Source organism: Heterocephalus glaber, unplaced genomic scaffold (assembly GCF_053883595.1).
Source record: "Heterocephalus glaber isolate CG9 unplaced genomic scaffold, H.glaber_assembly_v1.0 deba00001813, whole genome shotgun sequence".
Lineage (NCBI taxonomy): Eukaryota > Metazoa > Chordata > Mammalia > Rodentia > Bathyergidae > Heterocephalus > Heterocephalus glaber.
In genome coordinates, this window is record NW_028258484.1 from 3,196,314 (window position 1) to 3,222,886 (window position 26,573).

Sequence of the window (26,573 nt, forward strand, 5' to 3'; positions counted from 1 at the left end):
CATTATATATAATTCTTTTTTTTTTCTTTTTTTCCTCATTAACTTTATTGGTACATTTTAGGTATACAATACAGTTACATTCATCATTGGGATCTTGTACCATTACAAGAGTCTCTTGGTTCTTATTTTTTTTTTCCCCTTCCTTTGCCCTCCCTTCACCCCCTCCACCCTTCCCTATTTACAAAGACCTTGTTTCAATTTTTTTCCTCTTCTCATATTTATTCCTTTCCCTTTTTTCCCTTTCCCTACACCTCCCAATTCCCCTGCTCTTTTAGACTTTTTCTTCCTGTTACATAGTATCAGTTATACATTTTAAAAATTACAATATTAAGATCTAGGAGACATTACCACAGATTTTACAGAATTTAAAAGGATATAGAAAGCATATTACAAAAATCTTTTTTGACATAAATTTGACAACTTCTAAGAAGTAACTTAGAAGACAAATTAATGAAACTAACTCTGGAGGAAATATAAAATTTGAATAGCACCTATTAAAGAAAGTATATTCCTAGCTTGAAAACCTACCTATATGACAACAGCAGGCTCATAAACATTTTAACTGATAAATTATATTAAATAATTAAAGCAGAAAAAAGGAACACTTCTCCCCTCATTTTAGGAACTCAACATTGTGCTAATCCTAAAATTGGATAAAGATAATAGAAGAAAAAAATATGAACATAGGCAGAAATTTGTTTAACAAAACAAACTATTAGAAGTCAGATCTGGCAGGATGTAGAAAGTGGTTTTGTTATAGGGATGGCAGTGTTGGTTCAGCATTGGAAGATCCACCCCCAAAAGTCATCATTTTAACAGAGGAAAGGAAAAAGCCATATGATCCTGTCACTAGTTGGAGAAAAAGTATTGGACCAAATTCTACAGCTGTTCATGGTAAAAGCTATCAGGAGACTAGAAGTAGAACAGATACTTCTCAACAAATTAAAGACATGTACTCCATACTTCCAGCGAGAACACCTTGTATGAATGGAGAAGATACAATGCTTTCTCCTTAAGGTAGGGAACAAGGGCAGATATTTTTACTCTTTATCTGTCCATTAAACTTTGAAATCTAGTCCCCACCAAAATAGTCTGGCAATAAAATGACACAACTAGGATAGGATTGGCACGGCAGAAGCAAAATCTTTCTATGTAGATGAAATGATCATCTACAGAGAAAATACTAAGAAATCTCTAGGAGCCCCTAGAACTTGTACTTGAATTTAGCAGGATTAGAAAACACAAGGTATATATAAAAATTCAGGTCTGTGTATACTTGCTATAAATGAAGAACTGGATATTGAAATTTAAAAGTTACACAGGAGTACAAAGGACCTGGAAAAGCCAAAAACAAAAACAAAAACAAAAACCGTGTTGGAAGACGTTTAGTACCTAATTTTAAGACTTCCTCTAAAGCTACAGTAATCAAGGCTGTGTTGGTGTAAGGAAAGACATATAGATCATTGGAATAAAACAGAGGATCTAGAAATAGAACCACACATATATGGTCCACTGAGTTTTAAAAGATTATTTAACATTAGCATTTTATAGAATATAAACTGGATTCAAGAGCCGAGGAAGAGATAGTGTCTTCAGCAAACAGCACCAAAACACCTGGTATCCGTATATAAAAAATTAACCTCAACCTTTTTTTTCCATACATGAAAATAACTTGAAGGGATCTATGAACCTAAATAAGAAAGCCTAAAAGTATAAAACTTTAAGAAGAAATTAGAAGGGAAAATATTTATGAATTCAGGGTAGGCAAGAACTACCTAGGATACAAAAAACATGATGCATAAAAGAAAAAAATTGATAAATGAGATTCCATCAAAATTTAGAACTTTAAATGACATCATTAAAATGAAAAGTAGTCCTTAAACAGACCATATTTACAATGCATATAACCTATGACCGGAATATATAAAGAATTCTTAGAGCTCATTATAGACAACCCAATTAAAATGTAGACATAAGAAGATGATAAATAGCCAGGATAGCACAAGGAATGGTGTGCAACTCTAGAATCAGAAAAACACTAATCAGTACAATAATAAGATTGAATTATACACTCATTAGGGAGATGAAGTCAAAAGTTTTAAAAACCTTGTCATGGCTTTTTCTTTTTGTTGGATTCTCCCCCTTTGGGTTTAATTTGTCATGCCCAATGGATTCATTCTGCTGGGCTTCCTGGGGTTGTGATCCTCATTGTCTTTTCCTAGGGTATTGTCTAAAATTTTTGGAGTGCCGGTTTGGTATTCATGAAGTTCCTGAGGTGCTCTTTATCATGAAAGTATCTTATTTCTCCATCAATTTTAAAAGATAGTTTTGCAGGGTACATCAATCTGGGTTGGAGGCTATTTTCCTTTAGGGCTTGAAATACATCACTCCAAGCTCTTCTTGCCTTGAGGGTTTGCACTGAGAAGTCTGCTGTGATTCTGATGGGCTTTCCTTTGTATGTGATTTGTTTCTTTTCTCTCACTGCTTGTAGAATTTTGTTCTTCTGTTGGATTTCTGGAATCCTAACTATTATATGCCTATGTGTAGATTTTTTTTGATGAAGGCTAGCTGGAGTCCTATGTGCCTCACTTATCTGTATGTCAAGTTCTTTTCTCCTGCTTGGGAAGTTTCCTGCCATCACTTCTGTGAAGTTTTTTTATGTCATCTGCACTCTCTCCTCTTTCTTCATTGACTCCAATCAGTCTTATGTTATTCTTCTTTGCATCGTCTAGCAGCTGCTGGATTGATTTCTCATGTTCCCTTACAATTTTAAAGCAATTTTTCTTTTCCTCCTCACTAATTGCAATCTTATCTTCTATATGTGAAATTCTATCCTCACATTGGTTCATTCTGCTGTGCAGACTTTCGATGGAGTTTTTAATCTCTTGGAAATCTGTTTGTATGTGTTTTATGGATTCCATTTGTTTCCTATGTTGGGATTCCATCATATTCCTCAGATCCTCTATATTTTATCTGTGTCCTCTCTAGATTAATCATTTCTTGCACCATGAGCAAAATCTTTCCTGTTATCTGAGTAATTATTTCTGATTTCATTTTTCCCAGATCCTCTTTTGTTGCCAGTTCAGAGAGTCCAGGTGGTTGAGTATCAGAGTGTTCCATCTCGTTTCCCTTTGGGATTGCTGTAGGTGATCCAGAAGTCTGTTTTTGAGGCTTGTTTATGTGTCTTCTCATTTCCACGGGGTGGGGGGGGTGAGCTTCTGGCACCCACGTGGCTTACCCTCTCTGCCCTAGGAGCCTGGGATGGAGGCGGGGAGCTTCCTTCCAGGTGCTGGGACCGGCTGGGCTTCACTGTCCTAGGAGCCTGGGATGGCGGTGGGGAAGCTTCCTTCCAGGTGCTCCATTATATATAATTCTTTATCTGGAGTTTTAGCTTTGTTTATCACCAAGTGAGGTAAGAATCCATCTAATTCTTCAAATAGATAACTAATCTACCCAGCAGGGGTAACTACATAATCCCTTCTTTCTTCATTAATTGAGATGACATCTTAAGCAGAGTTTGAATTTTTATGTATGCTAGATGATCACCAGCTCATCTATTCTGTTCCTTGGATTCATATGTGTTGTTATTTCTGTAACATCATAGTAGGAGGTTAGGCAAGCTCTTCCCACAACACATTCTTCCTTTGTTTTCAGAACTATCTTGGCTATTTTCAACCATACCTATTTTTAAATGAACATTTAAAATAATTCTACCAAAGGAAAAAGCTCTATCAATTATAAACAAAGAAATGCAAGCTCTGATTAATATTAGATTAAATCTCTAAATCAGAAAATTCAAATGTTGTATCCTGACATAGGTGGTGATCCCATGAATCTCTACATGTTAAAATTCATAAAGTTAGACACTAGAAGAAAAAAAGTCAATTTTACAGTATAATGTAAAAATAGATAAAATAACTTCCATACATTATAATATTCATATTTGGAATAGTTATTTTTAGTATGATTGTATGTAAAATAATAGTTATGTGAATGACAAAGCTTTTAAAATTTAACTAGATTTTGTATTTTTCCTTGAGCATTACTTATAAATCATTCACCTTCTACAAATATCTTAAAAACTAATTCAAATCAGAAAAAAAATCAACTTTATTTCCAACTATCATTGCATTTTACTGAATAGATATATAATGATAAATGATAGCTTGCTTGAAATTCAACACCAAAAACTATTTATCTTTCCACTGGTAGAAGCAATTAGGTATGACAAACTGGCACCACAAGCTTAGCTTTGCCAAAGCACTTCTATGTAGAAGGGTTCTAACTCTTGTCATCTTCAGTGCAAAACAAATATACTCTTATTTGTGATTGAAAAATTATGAGATTTTATATTATTTTATAAAGAAATTTTATTTCAAGTTGCCTGCCTAACATAGGAAGAAACTGAAAGTTGCTACAGGGTATGGATTTTGCTGTCTCTGTGCCCTGTGTTGCTTCTGGAATCATAACTTCCCTCTCAGCTCATCCTCAAAAATCACTTATGTGCACAGGAAAGCCATTAATTAAATGATTACAAGGGAAAACTGTCTTAAACATAATTCAGTACAATTCTGACCTTTTCAGAACCTACTAATCTTATGAGTTGTCATCAGATCCCTTTCCCCACCTAGTCAGTACAACAACATTGAGTTTAACAGGTGTATAACTTAAAGACAAATTCTTATTGCAGTAAATTAGAAATCAGGTCAGGAAGAATGTCAAAGATTAATCTTCACAGATTAATATAGCTGGAACCATCAATAATCCTTTACCAAATGATTTAATGTCCACAATGCAATCCTCTTAAACTCATTGGCTTCTAGATGTTTTTACCATCTGCAGCCTTTTACCATAGAAACAGAGACAATGCTCTTGAGCTTCTGGCAACAACAGCCTTTGAAAGTGGCTGTTCTATATTTAACTAGTTTGACCTATATGCAAGCGTTCATTCCATCAGCCTGGACGCTCAAAATCACAGAGGGAATGCTTTTCCTCATTATGCAATACACATATTTATGTTCCATGGAATTAGCTGGGTAATCCAAGGTATAACTCAAGAGGCTGGCTATGATTAAAGTCTATGTAGAAATTTTTGCCAACTCAGTCTTATCATTTTTTTTTTTTTTTTTGGTACTGGGACTGAATTTAGGACCTTGCGAGGCAGGCGCAGGTACCACTGAGCTACAACCCCAGCTCCTATTAGTGTCATATTTAAACTGTCCACAAGTTTAAAATAAGCACAAAAGTTACTTATATAGCCACATGGAAACTATCACAACTGAGATTTTATAAAATGCTTTATTATATGGCATCTTACCTCTCCTGTGCCTTGTATAATCATCAGGGTTTATTAGATTCAATTTATTTTTTAAATTTTTATTTTTATTACTACTTTTTTTTTTTTGGTACCAGGGATCGATTTATTAGTACATGTTTGCAGTGCATAATGATTACATTCATTGTGGAGAGTCCATAACACAGATTTTTTTCATCCCTCCCCCACTTCAATCTCTTGGCCCCTTTCCCTTTTGCACATCAATTTCAGTTTTTTAAATTCTTTCACGAGCAGTTCAAACTATTTATAAAGACTGATATTTCATGACATTTTTTAATTTGTTTGTTTTTTGGTACTGGGGATCAAACTCAAGACCTTGCACTGGCGAGACAGGTGCAGTGCCACTGAGCTAAATCCCCAAAATCTTAAGATTTTGTTGTTTTTTATTTTGTCCCAGGGGATCGAACTCAGGACCTTGTACTTGCCAGGTAGGTGCAGTGCCAGTGAGCTAAATCCCCGGCCCCATCACGACATTTTTGATAAGTCTTCCACAGAACAAAAAGGAAAATGTATTTCTAAATATAGAATAATGTATTTTTAAGAATAGAATAAAAGGGCCAGGGATTTAGCTCAGTAGTTTTGCTGCCTGCTGCGCAAGCGCAAGGACCTGAGTTCAATCCCTGGTACCAAAAAAAAAAAAAAAGACAAAAAAGAATAGAATAAAATTCATTCTCTTGCAATAACCCTGATTGTTTTAGAAATCTAAGATACATTACACTATTTCATCATCTTGGAAATACTTTCTCACCAAGAATTCTCAACTGTGCTAAAAAAGATTAAAATAATAAGAAAATGGAAGAATGATGAAATTATTTCGAAGAATAATGCAACAGTGAAATAAATATCACTATAAAATCATTCTTGGCCAGATTATGGCAAAGAAAATCAACAGAGGAGGAAATACTGTTCCTTAGTAGGAAATGGAATATCATACAATTATTAAAACAAACAAATATTTACCTAGACCAACATAAACAGGACTCAGAAATATATGTCTCAAATTCTAAGTCTTATTTTCTCTCAATCCCTTAAAAATGGCATTCACTGGATGACTTCTGTTTCGTTTTTGCTTTTTTTCAGGTACTGGGGATTAAACCCAGGGCCTTGAGCATGCTGGGTAAGTGCTCTGTCACTGAAGAATGTCCCCTGCCTTTTTAAGAATTTTTTTTAGACAGAGTCTCCATAAGTTGTCTAGGCTGCCCTTGAATTTGTGATCCTCCTGCCTTAGCCTCTCAAATACCTGGGATTACAGGTGTGTACCACCACAATCTACTGTAATGATTTCTTGTTTCCATTATTTCTAAAATGCAGCTGCTAGCCTTAAACTGACTGGATGGGTGGAGCCTGCCCAAAGTTAGGGAGGACACTCTCCTTTACTCAGCCTACCAATTCAAAAGTTTATTTCATCTAGAAATAATCTCAGACACACCCAGAGTACTATTTCACCAAAATTCTGGGCACTGTGGCCCAGTCAAGTTGACACAAAATTAACCATCACATTCTGGCCTGGTTTTTAAATATATATTTTTTTCTAAGGCCCAAACAAGTTTGCCTTTGAGCTTTGACAACTCAATCCTGCCAATTTATACTTAAGCCAACTCATGTAAGTAAACTAACTTTCTGCTCATGGGCCTTACATGCATATAATTCTATGTCTATTCATGGATTTAATTTATACCTTCGTAAGAGATAAGAGTTCAAGCCTTTGGATGCAATGTGGTATAAATGTGTCACTTGAAAATATATTCATGATCTGTTTTTGCAAACCTTTTGGTTTATACAATACTCTCTTTTTGTATTATGAACATGTGGGTAATGACATCTGCTCATATCATGTAAATTCCTCATAATCTCTTCACAGTGTAATACATAAACTAGTTACTAAGTAAATTTTATCTGCAAGTTGTTTCAAAATACAGACCACAATAACAAGTTTGCCTTCATACTTTGGGTTTCATTCATTACATAAGTGATAGCAAATTTTTACTAAGTTATATTTGTATTACCCTCCTTTGCTCCTCTTCAGCATCAGCAAAAAGTTTGCGAATGTTAGCCTCTGATTCACCCACATATTTGTTAAGAATTTCTGGCCCATTGACCACTTTGGGCTCTCTTGCATTCAACATCTTGCCAATCTGTCGAGCCAAGAGAGTTTTACCACAACCTGGGGGCCCATATAGCAGGATGCCTTTAACATGTTTACAACCTGAAAAGGAGAAAAAAAAAGTCTTACAACTAAAATCCAAGTAATATATCCAAAGGAAAGTTTTGTTTTTCATATGCACTTTAGGAAAAACACAGTGATACTATTTATATATGTTAAGATCCTTGTGCTATGAACAGAATAAACAAACATTCCTCTTTCCCTCTTACTCTCTCACATCTAGAAACAGTTCCTATACCAGTACTAATATTTGCATGGGGGAAAGTTGCAAGTTAAAAAAATCTCTGGATAAGAATGAACTATCACTTAGAACAATCTTTTTTTTTCGGTACTGGGGATCGCACTCAGGACCATGCGCTTGAGAGGCAGATGCAGTGCCACTGAATTAAACCCCCAGCCCAGAACAATCACTTTTAACTTTGAAAATATCTTTTTGGTTTAAATATCTAATTAGGAAATACTTATTCTTATCTTTTAAGGTCAGAGGGAAAATATCTGGCATAAAGGAAATTTAACCCTAAACAGACTTATGATAGTAAGGCTATGGAAACTATATCTCAGTCATAGAATGCCAGGTCTACCTATTAATACAAGCACTCGGAAAAGGGGAAAACACATATAAGTTGTGTGAATATAGAAGAATCCAGAGGATCCAGGTGAACATCACCTATTTTTGGATAAAGCTGAATGTCTTTCTTCATGTGATTAATGTAAAGTGAGGCACATGCTTCTTTAGAGCAACTCAGATGACAATGAAGTTTCAAAAGTAGTATTCAATTACTTTCTAGGCAAGCATTGCTGAATGCCTCACAGATACTGTTAACAGAGCCAGGCATAGTGTCACACACCTGAAATCCCAGTACTCAGGGAGGCTGAGGCAGGAGGATCTCAAGTTCAGGCCCAGCCTGGACAACTTAAGAGAGAGAGACCCTGTCTTAAAACAAAAAATAAAAAGAGCTGGGGATAAGCATCAGTGTGAAGCACCTGGGTTCAATCCCCAATATAAAAAACAAAACAAAACAAAATCCCCAAACCATATTATTAACAATCCGAAATAGCAAGAGTAATGATCTAGATTCCCCAGGGCTTCCCTAGTTAACTCTACATGAATGTTTACTCCATTTCTTAAGATGAAGACCCGTGGCTTCTCTTTACTTTTCTGGGAACTCTCACCTTTCTAGTAATTTCACAGTTAAGGTACATAGCTCCATTCAGATGTTTTTTTTCTTTATATTCTACCCAAAAAAGCACTTTATGTAGCGACAGGATTATTAGATTTCACTGTCATTAATATGGATAAAAAAATCTCTGGAAATGTGATGTACCTAATATGCTTCCATGGAAAATGATTTGTCCTTATTTGAAATGAAAACCTTAAAAAGTATACCTTTAAAAATACAACAATATATGTGATAAATCACTTAAAATGAATCACAAGATATAATCAACACTGTTAGAAACTAGATTCTGAGGAAGATCTTTTGGGTTCCCAATGTGGTCCTCACATCTTATGACAAGAAGGACTTCCTCTTATGTCTTTGAAAGCAACTAAGATCTGTGCATATAGCTCTGCTTATGAGAAGAAGGGAACTTAGTGTAAACACTTGAAAGCTCAGAGTTATAGGGCTTCTCATCATGGAATAAATCCCTGCCCCCAAGATCATTGCTCAATAAAATGTCTTCATCCTTTGATCCATCCCTCAAAGCTTATCCCTCAGAGCAGCGGGGATAAGCTCGAGCTTCTCTAGAGGCCAACTGCACTTAGCACTGCCGCCATCTAAGTCACTGGGACATACTGGATGAGGCATTAGAACTTGGCTCCCAATCTTCCCCTCCAAGCCAACGACAAACTATTCATTTCATATATATTAATTTCATATACATATACACATCCCATAATACAGTCAGGTGGTAGTGGCAGATCAGACACAGGGAAAGGATTCAGAAAGGAGAAAAGGAAGATGTGCTGAATACCTACAAAGCCTTATCCTCATCTCCGGTTTCTTGATTTTCTCCAAGTTTATTACTTTTCTCTTAACCATACTTTCTTTCATATTAAGCCATGTTTTCTTGGAAGAATTCTTAAATTCCTAGCCCTCTTATCTTCTGTTATACCCATTCCATGAACCCTTACCACAATATGGCTTTACTGCACCTACACATTGGCCACAGAGCACAGGCAGAGAAAATTACACCACTATTCTGACTGATATCCCATTTCATACTATCCAATTTCAATTCTACTCTCATTGCTTTCTCAAAACTGTATGCCACCCTTTACTTGTCTTTGTTAGCTCCTCTCTAATTTTCCTTATTAATTATCCAAATATTTACTACTCTCTCAAGAGTTACCCCATGCCACTGATTCTTAAAGATGACCTACATTCCTCATTCCTATTTTATATATTAAAAAAAAAAAGATCACCAAGCATGAACCTCTTCTAGGGCTTTGCTGCTCTATCTACAAAGTGGTCAGGAGACACATCTGTACTTAATTTCAACCTTGGTTCTAATTACTTCTTTATATGCTATCTTCTTTATTAGATGATGCACTATTCAAGGGCATGTATGTACAGTCTTATTAATTCTGAATCACAAACACCCAGCCTAACGCCCAGCACATAATGTATTGCTCAATAAAGGGCTGAATGAGTAAACTGTTGATTCCTTCCCTGCAAAACTCAAAGATTATGAAAGAAAGAAGATTTTTTCAAAATTATTTGAGGCCCTTAATATATGGAAGAGTGTGTTTTTTAAATTGCGGAACTAATTCAGATACTTAAGAAAACACAAACATTTGTAATAACTGAGATTTTGCAAATTTAGTGAAACAGTATAATATACAAATACTGGAATCTTAACTCTGTTCTTGTACATAGCACACTTTGTTTAATGTGTTTTGTATTAAAATGACTCAGATCTTAATAAATAATTTATAAAACATTGCCACAAAGGTTAAAAGACACAAATTTAATGCATATATCTGAAATGAGTGACTACATTTAAAAATATAACATCAATAGGAATGTCTTAGAAGCTGTAGTCTGCACTGTTACTCTTAATTTCTTTAGGATCTCAACTAAGCACATAAAAAAAATATTGACATGTAAAGACTTTCAAAATTCACTTTCACAAAAGAATCAGTTACTTGAATAAGCATGGAAATGGGATTCTGCTGTTACCACTATTGTTATAGTCTATTCTGACTTATTAAATAAGCATTGGTCTCTAATTTTAAATGAGTCATAAAAACTAATTCCATTCAACAAAAGTGTATTATGCTCCTGTTTAGACTAGGTACTAAAGTAGGTGTTAGGTATACAAACATGAAAAAGTCTATACCTAGCTTAGTAGGAAAGAAATAAAAATAAGTTACTATAATATGGCATAACAGAGATATGTATGAAATCCTTTTAGAATCTATCCAAGAGAGACTAATTCTGACAGAGTGATGGCAGAAAATTAGGAATGGACAAGGGGAAGAGGTAACATTGAATCTGGAACTAGAAGGATGAATACGAGGTTTGTGGTTGGAGAGTGGAAAGAAATGGTACCACAAAGATAAAGACTATAATAGTCAAAGGCATAAAGGTATGGACATAGAAGCTGTTCTCTCAAAACAATTAGCAATAGCTAGTCTTGGAAGGGAGGAGAAAGTAGTGCCTAGAGATGAAGCTGGCAGGTTTCTAACTATGTATGAGTTTTTAATTTGTTTTGCAGGTGATGAGATATGTATATAAAAGCTAACTTTGCTGGTAGAGTGGAGAAAGGATTGGAGAATGAAGATGCTGAGGGTGGAACAGTAGCTGAAGGCAAGTTTTTAGCTTTTTTCTGGAAACACTGACTCATGAGATGATTTTAGAGTTCCGCCAGTTGAGCTTTTTTTTTTTTGTACTGGGGATTGAACTCAGGAGTTGAGCTTTTATATCATTCCAAGTCCTACAAGAACATAAAAGCAAATGGGTTCAGAGGCCTGGGGAGGATGCTCTTCCCCCTGCTGATGCCCTAGCTTTCTCTTGAGCTTCTCTAGAACATGAAGCCCTGACTGATTTTGAGGAATGGCTGGCTGATCTCTGGCTGCCTGACTACTGAGCTGTGCTGACTGCAACTCCTTTTTTTCCACTTTAGTTTAATCTTACAGGCCCACTCACTATTCAGGGATCACTAACCTGGATTAGTGAATTAAACAGCAAAGGAAAGATAGGGAAAAAAAATCAGTGGATTTGATTTAAACTGTCATAGTCTCTATTTCTCATTCTTTCCCACAGAATGGTCTAATGGACCTCCTCAGAAAAATGCATGTATATATAATTGGCATACAATTTTGAAGGGATTCTTAAAAACTCTTTGAGGGAAATCCATGGAAGCCAAACTTAAAACGCCTGAACATACTACTGAAATAACCAAAATAAGAGACTAACAATAACAAATGCTGGTGGGGTTGTGGGGAGAAAGGAACCCTTCTCCATTGCTGGTGGGAGTGCAGACTGGTGCAACCACTGTGGAAGTCAGTATGGAGATACCTCAAAGAACTAGGACTAGTGGTCCCATTTGACCCAGCTATTCCCCTGCTGGGTATCTTCCCAAAAGAATTAAAAGAATCATACCACAGTGATATATGTGCACCCATGTTCATAGCGGCACAGTTTGTAATAGCTAAAGCTTGGAAGCAGCCCAAGTGCCCATCAACAACTGGATAAAGAAGATGTGGTTTTTTAATAAAATGGAATACTACTCAGCCATAAAGAACGAAAAACTAGAGTCATTTATAGCTAAATGGATGCATATCAAGGCCATACTCTTAAGTGAAATAAATAGGACAAACGTGTAAATACCAAATAGTTTCACTAGTGTGAGAAACTGATAGTGTAAACGAGAGTTAAAATGATTAAAATGAATAACTGATAATTTGAAATTGGAAAAAAGGTCCAAAGACGGAACAGTGAAGGGAGGGGAAGGGGAAAGGAAAAGAGGGAAAGGAAAAACTATGAGAAAAGAAAAACAAATGGAAATGAAATCTATGTAAATAGGGAAGGGTGGAGGGGGTGAAGGGCGCACAGGTAATGGGGAAAAAAATAAGAACCAAGATATATCATGTACAGGTACAAACACCCAATGATAAATATAAACAAATTGTATACCTAAAGTGTACCAATAAAATGTACCAATAAAATTAATTTTAAAAAAAGATCAAGGAGAAAAAACAAAAAGAGACTTAACAATACAAAAAGGCAAGAGTCATAGAAAATAGTAAGAAAAGAAAGGAAGATGTGGGAGCTATTTATCAGAGGTTGGAGACCAAATGAAAATCAAAGAGGGAAATGGAGTCAAGAATGACCTTAATGTAATGTTTGGGGATACAGGTAAAATGACAACCACAGGGACACCAAGAAAACAGAAGAGGTAGAGGAGCCATCCACAGAATAGGGGAAATCATTACTTTGTTTTTGGCTAACAGGCATCTGAGATTTGGGCAGTTATAGCTATGAAAAATACAGACTGAAAGCCCAGAAAAGATATCAGAATGACTGATTCTGATATTTTAAAACATTTTTTGAATGGCTGCCCTGGGCACATGGAAAGTCACAAGAAGTTTTAGGCAAGAGAATGTGACAACAGGGACACATGCTGCAAAGTGAATGAAGCCTGGGAAGAGGACACTAGGTTTAAAAATCTAAAAGTTCATGATGATAGAGTCTTAGATCAGGGTCAGAGCATTTTGAGTTGAGGTGTCTTCCTTTTACTCAGAAGGAAGTTAAGCAATATAAGCAGGTTCGGAGATCACACTTTCAGGAGCCTGGCTACACAGAAGAGGGATTCAGGGATACAGCTTGTCCAAAATGCCTATCCTTCTGAGACTATTTATGAGGATAAGAGAAAAGAAGCCAACTTAGCAAGACTTTTTCTCAAAATGTTTACGAGATGAAGCAGGAGCCAGGTAGGTCATCTATAACACTAGGGATGAGGAGACAGAATACTGAACAACCTGGTAAAAGTCTGAAGGAACACAGGGAATTAGGAAAATATGTGGGGAAATGTGACTGAGAAGACAGATGCCATTATGTAAGTGAACTTAGCATATGAGATTCAGGTCATCGAGGGACTATCCTCTTATATAAGCAAGTCCCAGTGCTAGATAAGGTGTAGATTCTTATTCAATTCTATAAATGTTTCATCAAGATTAGTAACATGAGGTAATAACAAGATTAAGTTAATTTGAAGTCAACATATTTACAGCTCAATTCTGTTATTTAATCTTCACACCAAAAGTATAAGGTAAAAACTATCACATGAATGTTCTCATCATTTTTTTTTCCATTTCCACAAAGTCTGAGGCTTTGATCTTTATTTTCAAGTCATTCTTATCTCTTCTCCTGCCTCTTTAACTTATATAAGTAAGAATTATCATGGGCAACTAGTATAATAAAATGCAGTTCCAAAGAATTTCTTTTCATTTCCTGTGGCTAAGTAGTTGACTGTTTAATAACTTCTCCTGTTAATCACCTTCTAAAAAAATACTTTTTTTTTTTGGTACCGGAGATCGAACTCGGTACCTTGCGCTTGCGAGGCAGGTGGCAGCATCACTGAGCTAAATCCCCAGCCCAATAATTACTTTTCATTTGGATAAAATACAAATATATTAACAATTCTTGATTATAGTAACAGAAAGGCAGGTGGAAGTGAAAGATATAATCCAAAATGGTTAAAACATATTCATATATGAACGTCCTAATTCTTTGTATATATAATTAACTTACTAATTCTATATATATAGTTATTATTGGAGGTCTAAATAACATGAAATGACAAAGAAATAGAGCAAATGATAATATCCTTGTTTGTTAAGGATTTAAGTGACTCAGACATCAGAACTTCATTATAGGTCTATATTCTCATGCCTGCAATCTCAGCACTTAGGAGGCTGAGGCAGGAGTATCCTAAGTTTGAGTCCTGTCTGGGCAACTTAGCAAGACCTTGTCACAAAATAAAAATAAAAAGGTCTGGAGATGTAGCTCAGCATGAAGGCCTTAGGTTCAATCCCCAGTACCATAAAAACAAACAAAACAAAATAAAAAACAAAAGCTGTATACTATAAAGAACTTAGTATACACTGGCTTATATCTTATTCTAGACCATTTGCCATAAATTATTTTTAATGATTTAGGAGAATCTGAATCACAAAGCTGAATTTTAATTATGCTTCACAGTAGATACTTATCAAAGAAGGCCAAAAGTATCATTTCTGGCCGGGTGTGTAGCTGAGGATTAATTGAATTAAACAGGAAATCAGGTGAAAATCTCTAGAGAATTACAAATTACTAAGAGCCCCATTTTCTGGATTCTCAGACCTGGATTTCACAAACTGTTGAAAAATATTTTTTTAATAGGGGAAAATGCTGTTATTTTAAGTTATTTAGTTTTTATTTTTGCAAAGGAAAGATTTCTTTAAAAAAACCCAAAACCCTGACACCATCAATCAGCACCATTTCATATAAGAAAATACATTTTAATATCAAAAGGTAGGACAGACATCTCAGGATAAAGGGCAGTCTTTTGTGTTAAATAAATTCAGTTTTGTGTACATTGTTAAAAGTGGGGGTCTGGTGTCAGTTTGCCTGGATTCAAATCCTGGTTCTAAATAATAGCAGCAACTACTTCCAAAGGTTATCATGAGGATTAAGCACACACAATGCACATAAAGTACCTAGCAAACTTCCTGGTACACAGAGCTCATAAATATTGGCTATTAACATTAGTTTATATTTTCATTTTGCTGTGGATGAGTGATGAAATGGAACCAGACTCCCAATTAGTATGTGGAAATTTAGATTACAATTAGGTGCCCATAAAGCTTTTAAATGACTATTTTGCTTACCAAATTCCTTCTAGAACTGACAGTTGTGACCATCTGGCCCCTTATAACTTTATTTAACACTACTGTCACTGAACTTTTTTTTTTTTAACTGTATATCCTTTTATTGGTACATTTTAGGTATATAATGACATTCATCATTGGAAATTTGCACCTTTACATACTCTCTTTGTTCTTATTTTTCCCCCTTTCCCTGCCTTCCTTTCAACCCCTCCATCCCTCCCTATTTACAAAGACTTTGTTTCCTTTTTTCCATTTTCTCATATTAATTCCATTCCCTTCTTTCCTTTCCCCTACCCCTCCCACTTTCCCTTTACCCCTTTTCTTCCTATTTCACATTATCTATTATATTTTTTAGTCCTTATTTACACTTTCAGTTTCTCACACTAGAGAAACTATTCGGTATTTACACATGTGTGTCCTATTTATTTCACTTAAGAGCATCACCTCAATGGTGTCACTGAACTTTGCAAATTACAGTACCCATTCCATTGATGAACCTCAAGCTCCAAATTGACATGGTAGTAAATGAGTTGGACCATAACATTTTTACATTGATTTTATTAGCACTTCATTCAGTAAGTCAGGATTTTCTGTAGCATTAGCTGCTCTTCCAGCTGGTCTACTAATGGAGTCAGTGCTGCCTGTTTATCTTATGCTTCATGGAGAGTCAATTTAACTAGTTTCTCAAGCTTTCCAAGCTCATATGGAGTCAACATGTACCTTATCCATAAAAAAGCCAAGCTACCATGATTATCAGTTCCACATGTACACATCCCTTCTACCTTTTCCCTCCTGTTTTATCATTCAAGTAGAGTATGTTTGTTTTCCAATGCTCCCCTTTCCCCTCAACTGTAACCCCTCTCATGGTCCTCAGCCGCCACCGTCCCTTTCTACAGGCACTCAGCTGGAAGAACTGGGAGCAACACGGGCTATTTCTGGGTACTTCACTTGAAAGTATATTTACAATGTTAGACCACCACAGTCCATCCTTTGCTTCTTATTCTGAGGTAGATTATATTCTTAGCATTATATTCTTTATCCCCTTCTACTTACCACCTTCTTAGTTGAATCAGTAACCCTCCAACAACATATACAGTTTGGATTCTGTTTGAGCTGCAGGTGTTGCTATCTAATGATTATAATCATATAAATTTTAGTGGGGAGACCTTTAAGAGGCTTTAAGATTTGTACTACATATGGCTTGAAGTGATTTCTAACCTAAAAGTTTTAATAGAATAGAGCCTATCTACTATGATAGGCATGACTAGCCCCACTGATAAAAATGATACACAAACACAAAAACATTTATATGATACCTAACAAACTACCTCTTTTCTTAAAATGGCCTCATAAAAATTACACAGCCTTACTTTTACAACACTGGAATGAACAATAATGCTTATTGTTTACAATCTTCTAAAATATTATCTAAAAAAGTGACAAATACTTTACAGAGCAGTATATTTTCTTTGTTTTCCTAGATGTTACCAGAAGCCAAATGGATTGAAGAAAAACTGCCACCCAATTTTTTGCAGAAAAGGCTATAACAAACACTAATTGTACACAAAAGCAGAATGACAATAAATTAGAAGTGATCTCTGTCAAATTAGCATCAGAAGTGTTTAACTTATTTTTCTGGGCAATATGGTATACTAGGGGAGAGAGAAAACTATGAAGTGGGTTTTGAATGATTCATTATGTTTAAAGGGAAATCCAAAGTGGCTTCCCGTTCAAATGTAGGCACATTCATCATTTGCCAAAGAAGGAGGCTATCAAAAGCCTAGTGGCAGGCCAGGCAGGAAACAGTGACAAGTCTCGCAGGCTTCTCTATACAGTTGTGCATCCAGGTTTAAATGCTTAAATAGTGTGCACACAAACAGAAAATACAATCACAATTAATATTAATGTTTGATCTTCTGATTTAAAGTTTTTACAATTTTTACTTCTCTTCTAGATCTTTTAGAGATTAATAATTGAAATTTTCTTAGCTCTCTTTGACTTACCATGTTAGTAGTACCATATGATTATTAACTCTAAGAAATAGTTTTTGTCTTTTCCAGACATACGATGAGGAATTGGAGCATAACTTCTACCAATGTCTAATACAGGCAGGCCTTTATTTGTTTCAAAGACTGTCAATCAGCATCTAAACTAGCTTATCATCTACATTTGTTTATTAAATCTTTGAGAAAAGGAAACATTTAAGACTAAGACCACTAGTCCTGACCCTATTTGAACAGTCACACTTTTTCATCATCCATTCTCTGGGCATCATTCTGTCTAGCAGAGACTTGCTGATGCCCCACCAACTTTAAAAATGCCACGAGCACTTTAAATTCTGCCATGATAAACTGAAAAAGGCCTATGCCTTGAGCATCAAGCAGCTGTGCAAGATGTCTACCACCTGACTGGTCTGTGTCCAAATTAGTCAACTGAGACTTAATATAGATCTTCTCATTAGATAGCACAGAATAAAGATGGGATGTGTGGAACAACTCTCCAAATTAATCTTTGCTGACACCCCCACCCTTTTACACTCCCTCATAGGGTGTTGCCTGGTATTTCATGAATTCTTGATGACAAAGATCATGCTTCCTCTATAGCAGGTCCTGCCTTGTTGCCATCTGGCAGCATCTATCCTTATTAGTTTCAGAAGTTTACAGTTTTTCCTTTCTTTTTCATTCCTTCTGTCCCTTAGCTTTAAATTTGTTATTTGCTGCTCTATAGGATTCTGGTTCCACCTAATAAATATGTCTTCACTAGCAGACAACTTATGACTTCTTTTCCAAATCTAAACTTCTATCCACTCTAGTAGTTTATGAACTAGTTCAGAAATTCCTCCTTAATTAATACTATATAACTCTGATCACATCTTTGGGCTCAATTCTTCAGTACTCTGAGCAGCAGTTGTCAAACTTTAATGTGCACCAGTGTTCAAAAGCACTTGTTTAAAATACATATTTCCAGGTATAACTCCTAGAAATTTGAATTCATTAAGTCTGGAGTGGAGCTAAATTACAAGCATCCCCAGGTGCATCAAAATGCAATCCAGGGGACACTTTAAGTGTAGTTACAACTGACAGCATACTCAGGTGTCTTCTAAAAGTTCTTAGGTCTTTATTTTACTTAGTGTATATGTTCTATAGCCTCAATTAAATCATAAGCTGATAAGAATAAATTTTCTTATTCTTTAACAAGTTGCAGCTGTAGAAGAGCAAAGAGCTATTCTAACAAGATAAAAGTTATCAAGAATATATGTAAGTTTCCTGTGCTTGATTACAGCTTGGGAAGATAAGGTTTTGTGAGAAATGACTTGGGGTTTTACTCAACAGTAAATTCAGTAAGAGTCAAGATAGAATGAGGAAGTAAAAAAATGTTAATGCAATTTCAGCCTACAGTAAAAGAAGACTGATGTTTTGAACAAAGGGTGGTTAGTACTCGTCTATTTTACAAGAGACCACACTTGTAGTACTCCACTGAGTCCCGATTTCACAGCCTGAGGTGAATATAAACAAACGTTGAAGTGCAGAGAAGTGAACAGAGAAGTGGTGCAGAGAAGTGGTGGGCTAAAGAGCAAGCTTCACAAAAATGGTTGGAGGAACCAACCAATGTGGGAGATTTAACTTCAGAAAGGATGACTCTGGGCCGAGGATTTAGCTCAGTGACACTGTACCTGCCTTGCAAGTGCAAGGTCCTAAGTTTGATCCCTGGTACCAAAAAAAAAAAAAAAAAAAAAGAAAGGATGACTCTGAGGAGAGTTGAAGTTGAGACAGAACAGCTATTTGCATATATCCATCAGGTTTTTACAAGGAAGTAAGATTATTCTTGTTCTGTATAGTCTCAAGGGCAGAACTAGAGCCTGTAATAGAAACTACAAGAATATACATCTCTTCTTAACAAAGAAGATTCAACTTGAACTTACAGTTATCTAGGAGCAGAATCCAAGGGCCGGCAACACAGCTCATTGGTAGAGCACTGGCTTAGCATGTGTGGACCCCAGGGTTCAATCGCCAGCACAGGAAACAAAGAACAAAAACAAACACCCCCAACCCTAACCCAAGTAGAATGCAACTTTAGGAGAGAGTAACTTTCTTGTCACTGGAGAAATTCAAGCTTAGCTTCAGGAACTTGACAAGTTACTCAGGAGACATGCAGAGATGATTCAAACAAAAAAAGACAGACATATGAACTAAACAACTATAAAAAGCCCTTAAAAATGCTGAGATTCTACAATTCCTTTAAGATTCTCTGATGAACTTGCTAGTTTTGAGAGATTTGAAATTATTCTAGGATGGGAAGAAAGAAACCGAAAGGTAGAAAGATAATTAAGAGGCTATCACTACAATTCCAGCACAGAAGCTATGAAAAAGAAAAAAGAATTATTCCTGGCACCAAAAAAAAAAAAAAGAAGAAAAAAGAATTGACCCAAAAAATAAAGCAGAAAAAAAATTAGTATTATTCAATAATGGATTTGACAAATGCATGCAAGGGAAAGAAAAAGGGGGAGAAAACGTAACTTCAACAGAAAATACAGTAAATGTAACTGGGAAGAGATGACCATGTATGGAATGGAAAATTTGTTTAACAAATGTAATAACAGTTTTGGACATTTATTTTTGTTGTTGTTTCTTTTGAGACAGGGTCACACTATATAGTCCAGGCTGGCCTTGAACTTGTGGCGATTCTCCTGCCTCAGCCTCCTTAGTGCTGGGATTACAGTAGGTGTGTGCCACCATGCCTGGCACGTTTCGAACATTTCAAGAATTTATTTCAGTATGAATTCTTGTGAGACATAGTGAAAGCATCTGGAAATATACAGTAAATGTAATCTAAAAATGACTACTAAATACATGGAGGATAAAAGGAATTAATAGATTTATGTGAAATATTGTCTTTTGTGAATGGAATTATTAAGACTTCTCATTTAGTAGTATAGATCTGTTCTTTTTTTTTGGTACCGGGGATCGAATTCGGGACCTTGTGCTTTCGAGGCAGGCACTGGAACCACTGAGCTAAATCCCCGGCCCATATCTGTTCTTGATGGAGGGAGTGAGAAGGAGGAAGAAGGAAAGAGTATAAGAAGGAAGAAAGTGTTTTATGCCATTATGTTTTAGCTAGATGCTTTGTGCATTTTATCTTGCTTTGCTGTGCATACAGTATATACAATGGTCAAACAAGTTCAATTTTATACCTTGTCTCGATTAAAAAAAAAGTGAACTAAAATATTTATACACTTATCTTGATGCTTTAAAAAATTTATAGGAAAAATTATGTCCTGAAAACTTTGGAATGCTGATATAAACCTGACATGGATGAGAAGGAAGTGAAAAGGGAAGGGTTTTTGACCATGTGTTCCTGTTTACAAAATGCTTTTGGATTATATAGCCTTTATTGTATGAATACAATTGAATCAATGTTATTGTTATATAGTAGTCATTTGAAATATCTAGTCTTTGTAAAAATAACACATTATGAATACTTTTATATTAACTCACAGGAATGACTTTAGAATGGAAATGTTAAACTATTTGAGCTGCATATTGATAGGTGACTGGATGGTAATGGATTTAGGGAGAGAAAGGAGATAGAAGAGTTTTATGTGTTTTTCACTAGGTAAATTCAGATTATCTATTCATTCATTATTCTATAAGTACATTTACTTAGCATTGCTGCCTTTGTAAAAGGCAAAAAAGTCCTCAATGCTGAGCAGTGCCCCAAGTATGCTGAAAGTACAAGTAGTAAAACGACCCCTTTATAGATGTCCTTTTGTTAGAGTTTCTAGGAAAGGAAGGTTTGTTTTTTGGAAGTGACCTTTACTAAACCACATTGTGGAGCTACACAAATTTCTGTACTTACTGAATGGATGGAGAAAGGAGAAGAAAGGCAAAGGAAGGTTCTTTGCTAGTATCTTCATATGGAGAAATAGTTTGAAATTATAACCTCATGGTTTTATTAGTGCAAATTTTTTTTGGTAATGTGCCTGTGTTTATTGGCCCTCATTTCACAATACTAAGCTTCTAAATGTTTTGAAACGACAATGTTGTGAGTGTAGAGCTAGTGAATTAACAATTAGTAAATTCTTTTTGTTAAAATTAATAGAAAACAGGGCCAGGGATTTAGCTCAGTGGTTTCGTCACCTGCTGCGCAAGCGCAAGGACCTGAGTTCGATTCCCAGTACAAAAAAAAAAAAAAAAGAAAACAAGCATCTTGGAAATGGCACTGTTAAGCCACCTCTTAGCAGTGTATCAGTACTTATTAGGTTGTTACAGAAGAGACAGGAGAAAGGGTAAACTCATATTTACAATACGATAATCACTATGTGCATTTGTCTACACTATATGAATACACTGTTAAACAATTAAGTGGAAACACCAACTATGCTAATATTTTAATAGCTGCAGATCTGATACTGCCCTATCTAAAAAGCATTAGAATTATTTTACTCTATTGCTTTGTATCTCATTTTAAATTGGGTATTAAATGAACACAGTATTTAATTGTAAATTTGCCAGCATGTATCTCCAGAGGCCTGTTGACATTCTGACTTTAAGATATTTTTTCCCATGAAAGATAAGAAAATATATTCCTTATTTCACTGGTAATATATCCTTGGTTATCAAAATACTTAAGGCTTTGGACCTTGGACACTGGTAAACATTCATGATATGTGAGAAAGCATGATACATACTAAATGAACTCATATGTAAAAATGTATGATCAGTTATATATATATATGTATACACATACAAAAAATAGAAGGTACATGAAAATGTAAATTGCTTGTAATTACGGATGATTTTTAGGTCTTTATGTTTTTCAGTTTTCTATGAGTATATAAACCTCTATAAGTCGAAAAAATATAAAGATTATTTTAAAATAAATGAACAATTATTTTAAAAACAAAACAAAACAAAACAACAAAAGTTCTATAAGCTAGGCATTATTCTTATCCTCTTTTTAAAAAAGAGGACCAAGGCTTACAGTGAGAAAGTAACTTTCTCATAAAGACATCTTGTAAGAGGCATACTTGGGACTTCAATGCCAATTTGCCTGACAAATCTAAAACCCCAGAAGCAGCTCAGCTACTGCTAGTGCTGGGTGTCATTTTGGCTGACATTCAAATTCCATGAACTTGAAGTCAAGGCTGAAAATGTGTAGTTCTTTAAAACATCAGAAGTTCATATATCCACCAAAGACTCAGAACTGTATTACTGAGAAGAGGTGAGAAACATTTTGAAATAACCCCTCAAATTTAAAAATAATGGTGAGTGCTATGGTTTGAATGTGGAAGTTTAGTCCCCAGTGTAAGTGTTGAGAGGTGGTTTGACCTGCCAAAGGTCATTAGATCATTAAGAGGGACTGATGCCACCCTCAAGAGACCAGGTTAATTCTCCCAGAAGTGAGTTTTTGCTTTTGCAAAACTGGATTAGTTACCACAGAAGTTGTTATAAAGAGAGGCCACTCCTGATGTTTTGCCCCTTCTACACATGCCTGCTTGCCCTTCTGCTTTTCTGCCGTCAGAATGTAGAACAAAGCTGTTGCCAGATAGGGCAGCCTAATGTTGGACTTTAGGCTTTACTATGAGCTAAATAAACTTTTCTTTATAAATTATCCAGTCTCAGGTATTTTGTTACAGCAACAGAAAATGAACTAAGATTGGGTGTTCTTCAGAGTGGGAAATAAAAAGCTCAACGAGGAAAAATTCAGGTTTTTATTATTTATTTTGGTGCTGTAAGACATGGTCTATGGTCTCACAGTGTAGTTCAAGGCAGTCTTGAACTCACTATATGGCTCAGGCTGGCCTTGAGCTTGTGGAAATCCTCCTGCTGCAGCCTACTGAGTGCTGGGATTATAGGTGTGCACCACCTTGCCTGGCTGTCTCTTTTTATACAGTTGGCACATGGAAGTCAAAGTATGACTCTGAACTTTCATAGATATTTAATGAGTCTCCCTTATATACCCAAGAACTATGCTAAGCAAAGCTCAGAAGATGAATAAAATGAGTAAGACTGCCTCTGTTATCAATAGCTCAATATTAAAAATCAAAGATAACTATTTAGAAACAAAATAAGAAGAGGGTATGGGAAGCCAGAGGAAAACAATTACTTTGATTAGGAGGGTGAACATGTGATAAATCTGCCAAAAACAATCAAGCTAAAACTTGTAGGGTGAACATATACACGCTGTCTTTCCTGCCAAAGTCTATGTAGAAACCTCCACAATTCACTGAAGTAAGGCTTTCATGTGATGGCTGTCCCAGAGAAGTTCCTATTTCTGGTCTATTTTTCCTTTTTTACTAATGAGCAATTTGAGACCCCAAAGTCACACAGTAAATGACAAATCAAAAATGAGATCCAGGGCCAGGGATTTAGCTCAGTGGTTCTGGTGCCTGCCTCACAAGTGCAAGGTCCTGAGTTCGATCCCCGGTATCAAAAAAAAAAAATTTGGATAAGTGTTTTTGGGCCGGGGATTTAGCTCAGTGGTTTTGCTGCCTGCTGCACAAGTGCAAGGACCCAAGTTCGATCCCCGGTACCAAAAAAAAAAACAAAAACAAAAAAATGAGATCCAAGGCCCTTGATACCCTGTCCATTAGCCTCCCATGAAATCATTATAATCTTGTTTCTCTTTCAGAGTTCCTCCTTAGTGACTGGTTTTCTCTTTATAACATTTTTGCTTCTTTAAGAAAAAGAAAGTATATTTGGCAGTGCCTAACAGAAATATTTAGACTTGTAAGTGCCCTTTGATTGAGCAATTCCACTTCCAAGATTTATCCTAAAGAACTAAGGATGTGCAGAAATACTTAGTTCCAAAGTGCATACAAAGTGTGTAACAGTAAAAAACTAACTATAATTTATATGTCTGACTATATGGGACTGATTAAATAAACCACAGTATTATTCTGTGAAATAAAGAGTGTCATAGAAGCATATTTAAGAAATATTGTTAACAAAGTAAATGGGTAAAAAAAACAGGTTACAAAACAAAATACTTTGTGTCTATTCATGTACATGTGCATACATATATAGCAAAAAGTAGCAAGATGATGTACTCCAAAGTATTAACGGTACTTTTCCAGTTTTTTTCAGTGAGTTGTCTTATTCTTTTTAGTCATTTGTATTTTTGAAATTTTCTACAATGAATGTGTATTGCTACAATAAAAAGAAGTAATAAAAATTTTTTTCATTTTTTTGAGATAGAATCTCTCTATGTAGTGTAGCCTGGCCTTGACCTCACTATGTAGCCCAGGCTGGCCGCCAACTCTCAGTGATCTGCCTCTGCCTTCTGAGTGCTGAGATTACAGGTGTGTGCCACCACGCCTGGCTATAAACATATTTTCATAAACAAATCTAAGAGGTCCTCTAAAAACTGGGGAGATGATGACTAGGTTAAAAGAATTTTTTTCCCTCAGACTCCTTTGGGCCCACTAGGAAGCCTGGCATGATCTAAAAGCAGTAAAAGGGTTTTCTGAATGGTTCAGACTCCAGAAAATAGTCAAGTTTATTCTGGAGAATGAGAAGCATGATTTCAGTTGTGAAATCTCAAACCAAAAACCAAAATAAAACCAAACCAATAATAAACCTAATCATTTTAAGTGGCTGAGTCATTAAGCCTAAAGGGCACCAGACTAGTAATAAGGCCACCTGGATTCTAGGTTCTACTGTGATTTTAGCCTAAATAAGTTGCTCCCTCTTCTAGGTCCCCAATGTTCTTATCTATAAAATAAGAATAGCAGGGGGCCGGGGATTTACCTCAGTGGTTTCGCCGCCTGCTGCTCAGGTGCAAGAACCTGAGTTCGATCCTGGTACCAAAAAAAAAAAAAAAAAAAGAATAGCATGGGTAAGATTAGCATTTCTATAACAGATGTCCTTTGGAATATCAATAGGTATATCTTTATGTAGGTGTGTTTGTTAAGTAGGTTTAAATAATTTCGGGAAATATAAACAATCATTTCTAAGTTATCCTGCTTTAAAATGATCTGATTCTGTTCAAATATACAGCTAATTCTATGCATTGAAATCTATCAGATACACTGTTTACTTCTGACTTTCTCATAGGAAGAGAGAAATATTATATCATACAAAATGGATGACAATCCTCTTGAGAAAATTTCATACCTTGACAGCAGCAGGTGAAAGGAAAAGGCAAAAGAGGGGTAAAAATATTTGAGGAAGATAACAAAAATAATGAGTTTAAATAGCATCTTTTATTCTATCCTTCAGAATGATCTTTCTCTTCAAATTCTCCTATGAGTTGCTAAAGACAATTACTCCATACAAGTTCAACCCCTTCAATTAAAAAAAATCCATTTTTAGACAGCGTAGAAAAATGGGTTTAATCTTTTGACTCTGACAATAAACTATCATCTTTCTCTCCTTATGCCAAGACAGTACCCTACTAAAGCCATTACTACTTATAAGACACATCTAAATCTTGAACAGCTGAGTTTCATATTATTTAGTATCATCTACGGTCAACCTGCTACAGCCAGATAAAAGATCAGACTGTGAGAATTTGTAACTCAAGGAGCTGTCTCCTCTTTTTCTTCCCTTTTTTTCTTTTCTGATGGGTCTCATTATGCTGCCAAGGTTGGTCTTGATCTTCTGGGCTCAAGCAATCCTCTTGTATCAGCCCTAGGGTAGGTGAGACTGTAGGCATATTCCACAGCTCACAACTTCCTATCTCCCTTCCTCTGAGCACATCACCGCCACAAATAGTTACTAAATAAGGAGTCACAGAGGAAGCCAAAGTAACTTGGAAGCAGACAGAACACCAACAAGTGCTAATAAAGAGACGTTATGGAGAAAGAGAAGTCCAATAACAGAAAAACTGTCAGGCAAGAATAGTTGTGGATCAGAATGTACTTATAATTTGCAATATGAATAATTCTCCCACTTATACTTGAAAATTGACTGAATGTATATAATGTGTGGGTTAGCAGCATACTAATTATAGGTTTGTCCTATCATAACTATTCATTGTCAACAGGCTCTTAAGTCTTGCTAAAATTTCTCCCATATGACAAGATTCTACATAGTTTTAAAATCAAAACACTTTAAAAAATCATGTAATTGTGGACAAATTCCAGTAAATATATGTATAAATACATAGAAGTTTAAGCTACACATATGTGCATTTTTACGTATCAGTTTTCAGCTCCTAAGAACAGGATTTAAAATATTACTTGCTCTGAGGAAAAT

The 26,573-nt window shown here is 35.6% G+C and overlaps 1 protein-coding gene across 2 annotated transcripts in view; it reads right to left on the reverse strand.

Annotated features, from left to right (window-relative positions):
- Nsf (N-ethylmaleimide sensitive factor, vesicle fusing ATPase) overlaps nt 1-26,573 on the reverse strand; it is a 154,174-nt gene that overhangs the window by 67,592 nt on the left and 60,009 nt on the right. For both annotated transcript variants that reach the window (XM_004868669.2, NM_001310283.1), the window contains exon 9: nt 7,342-7,541. In XM_004868669.2, coding sequence (XP_004868726.1) covers nt 7,342-7,541 — 200 coding nt within the window. The remainder of the gene's footprint in view (nt 1-7,341; nt 7,542-26,573) is intronic.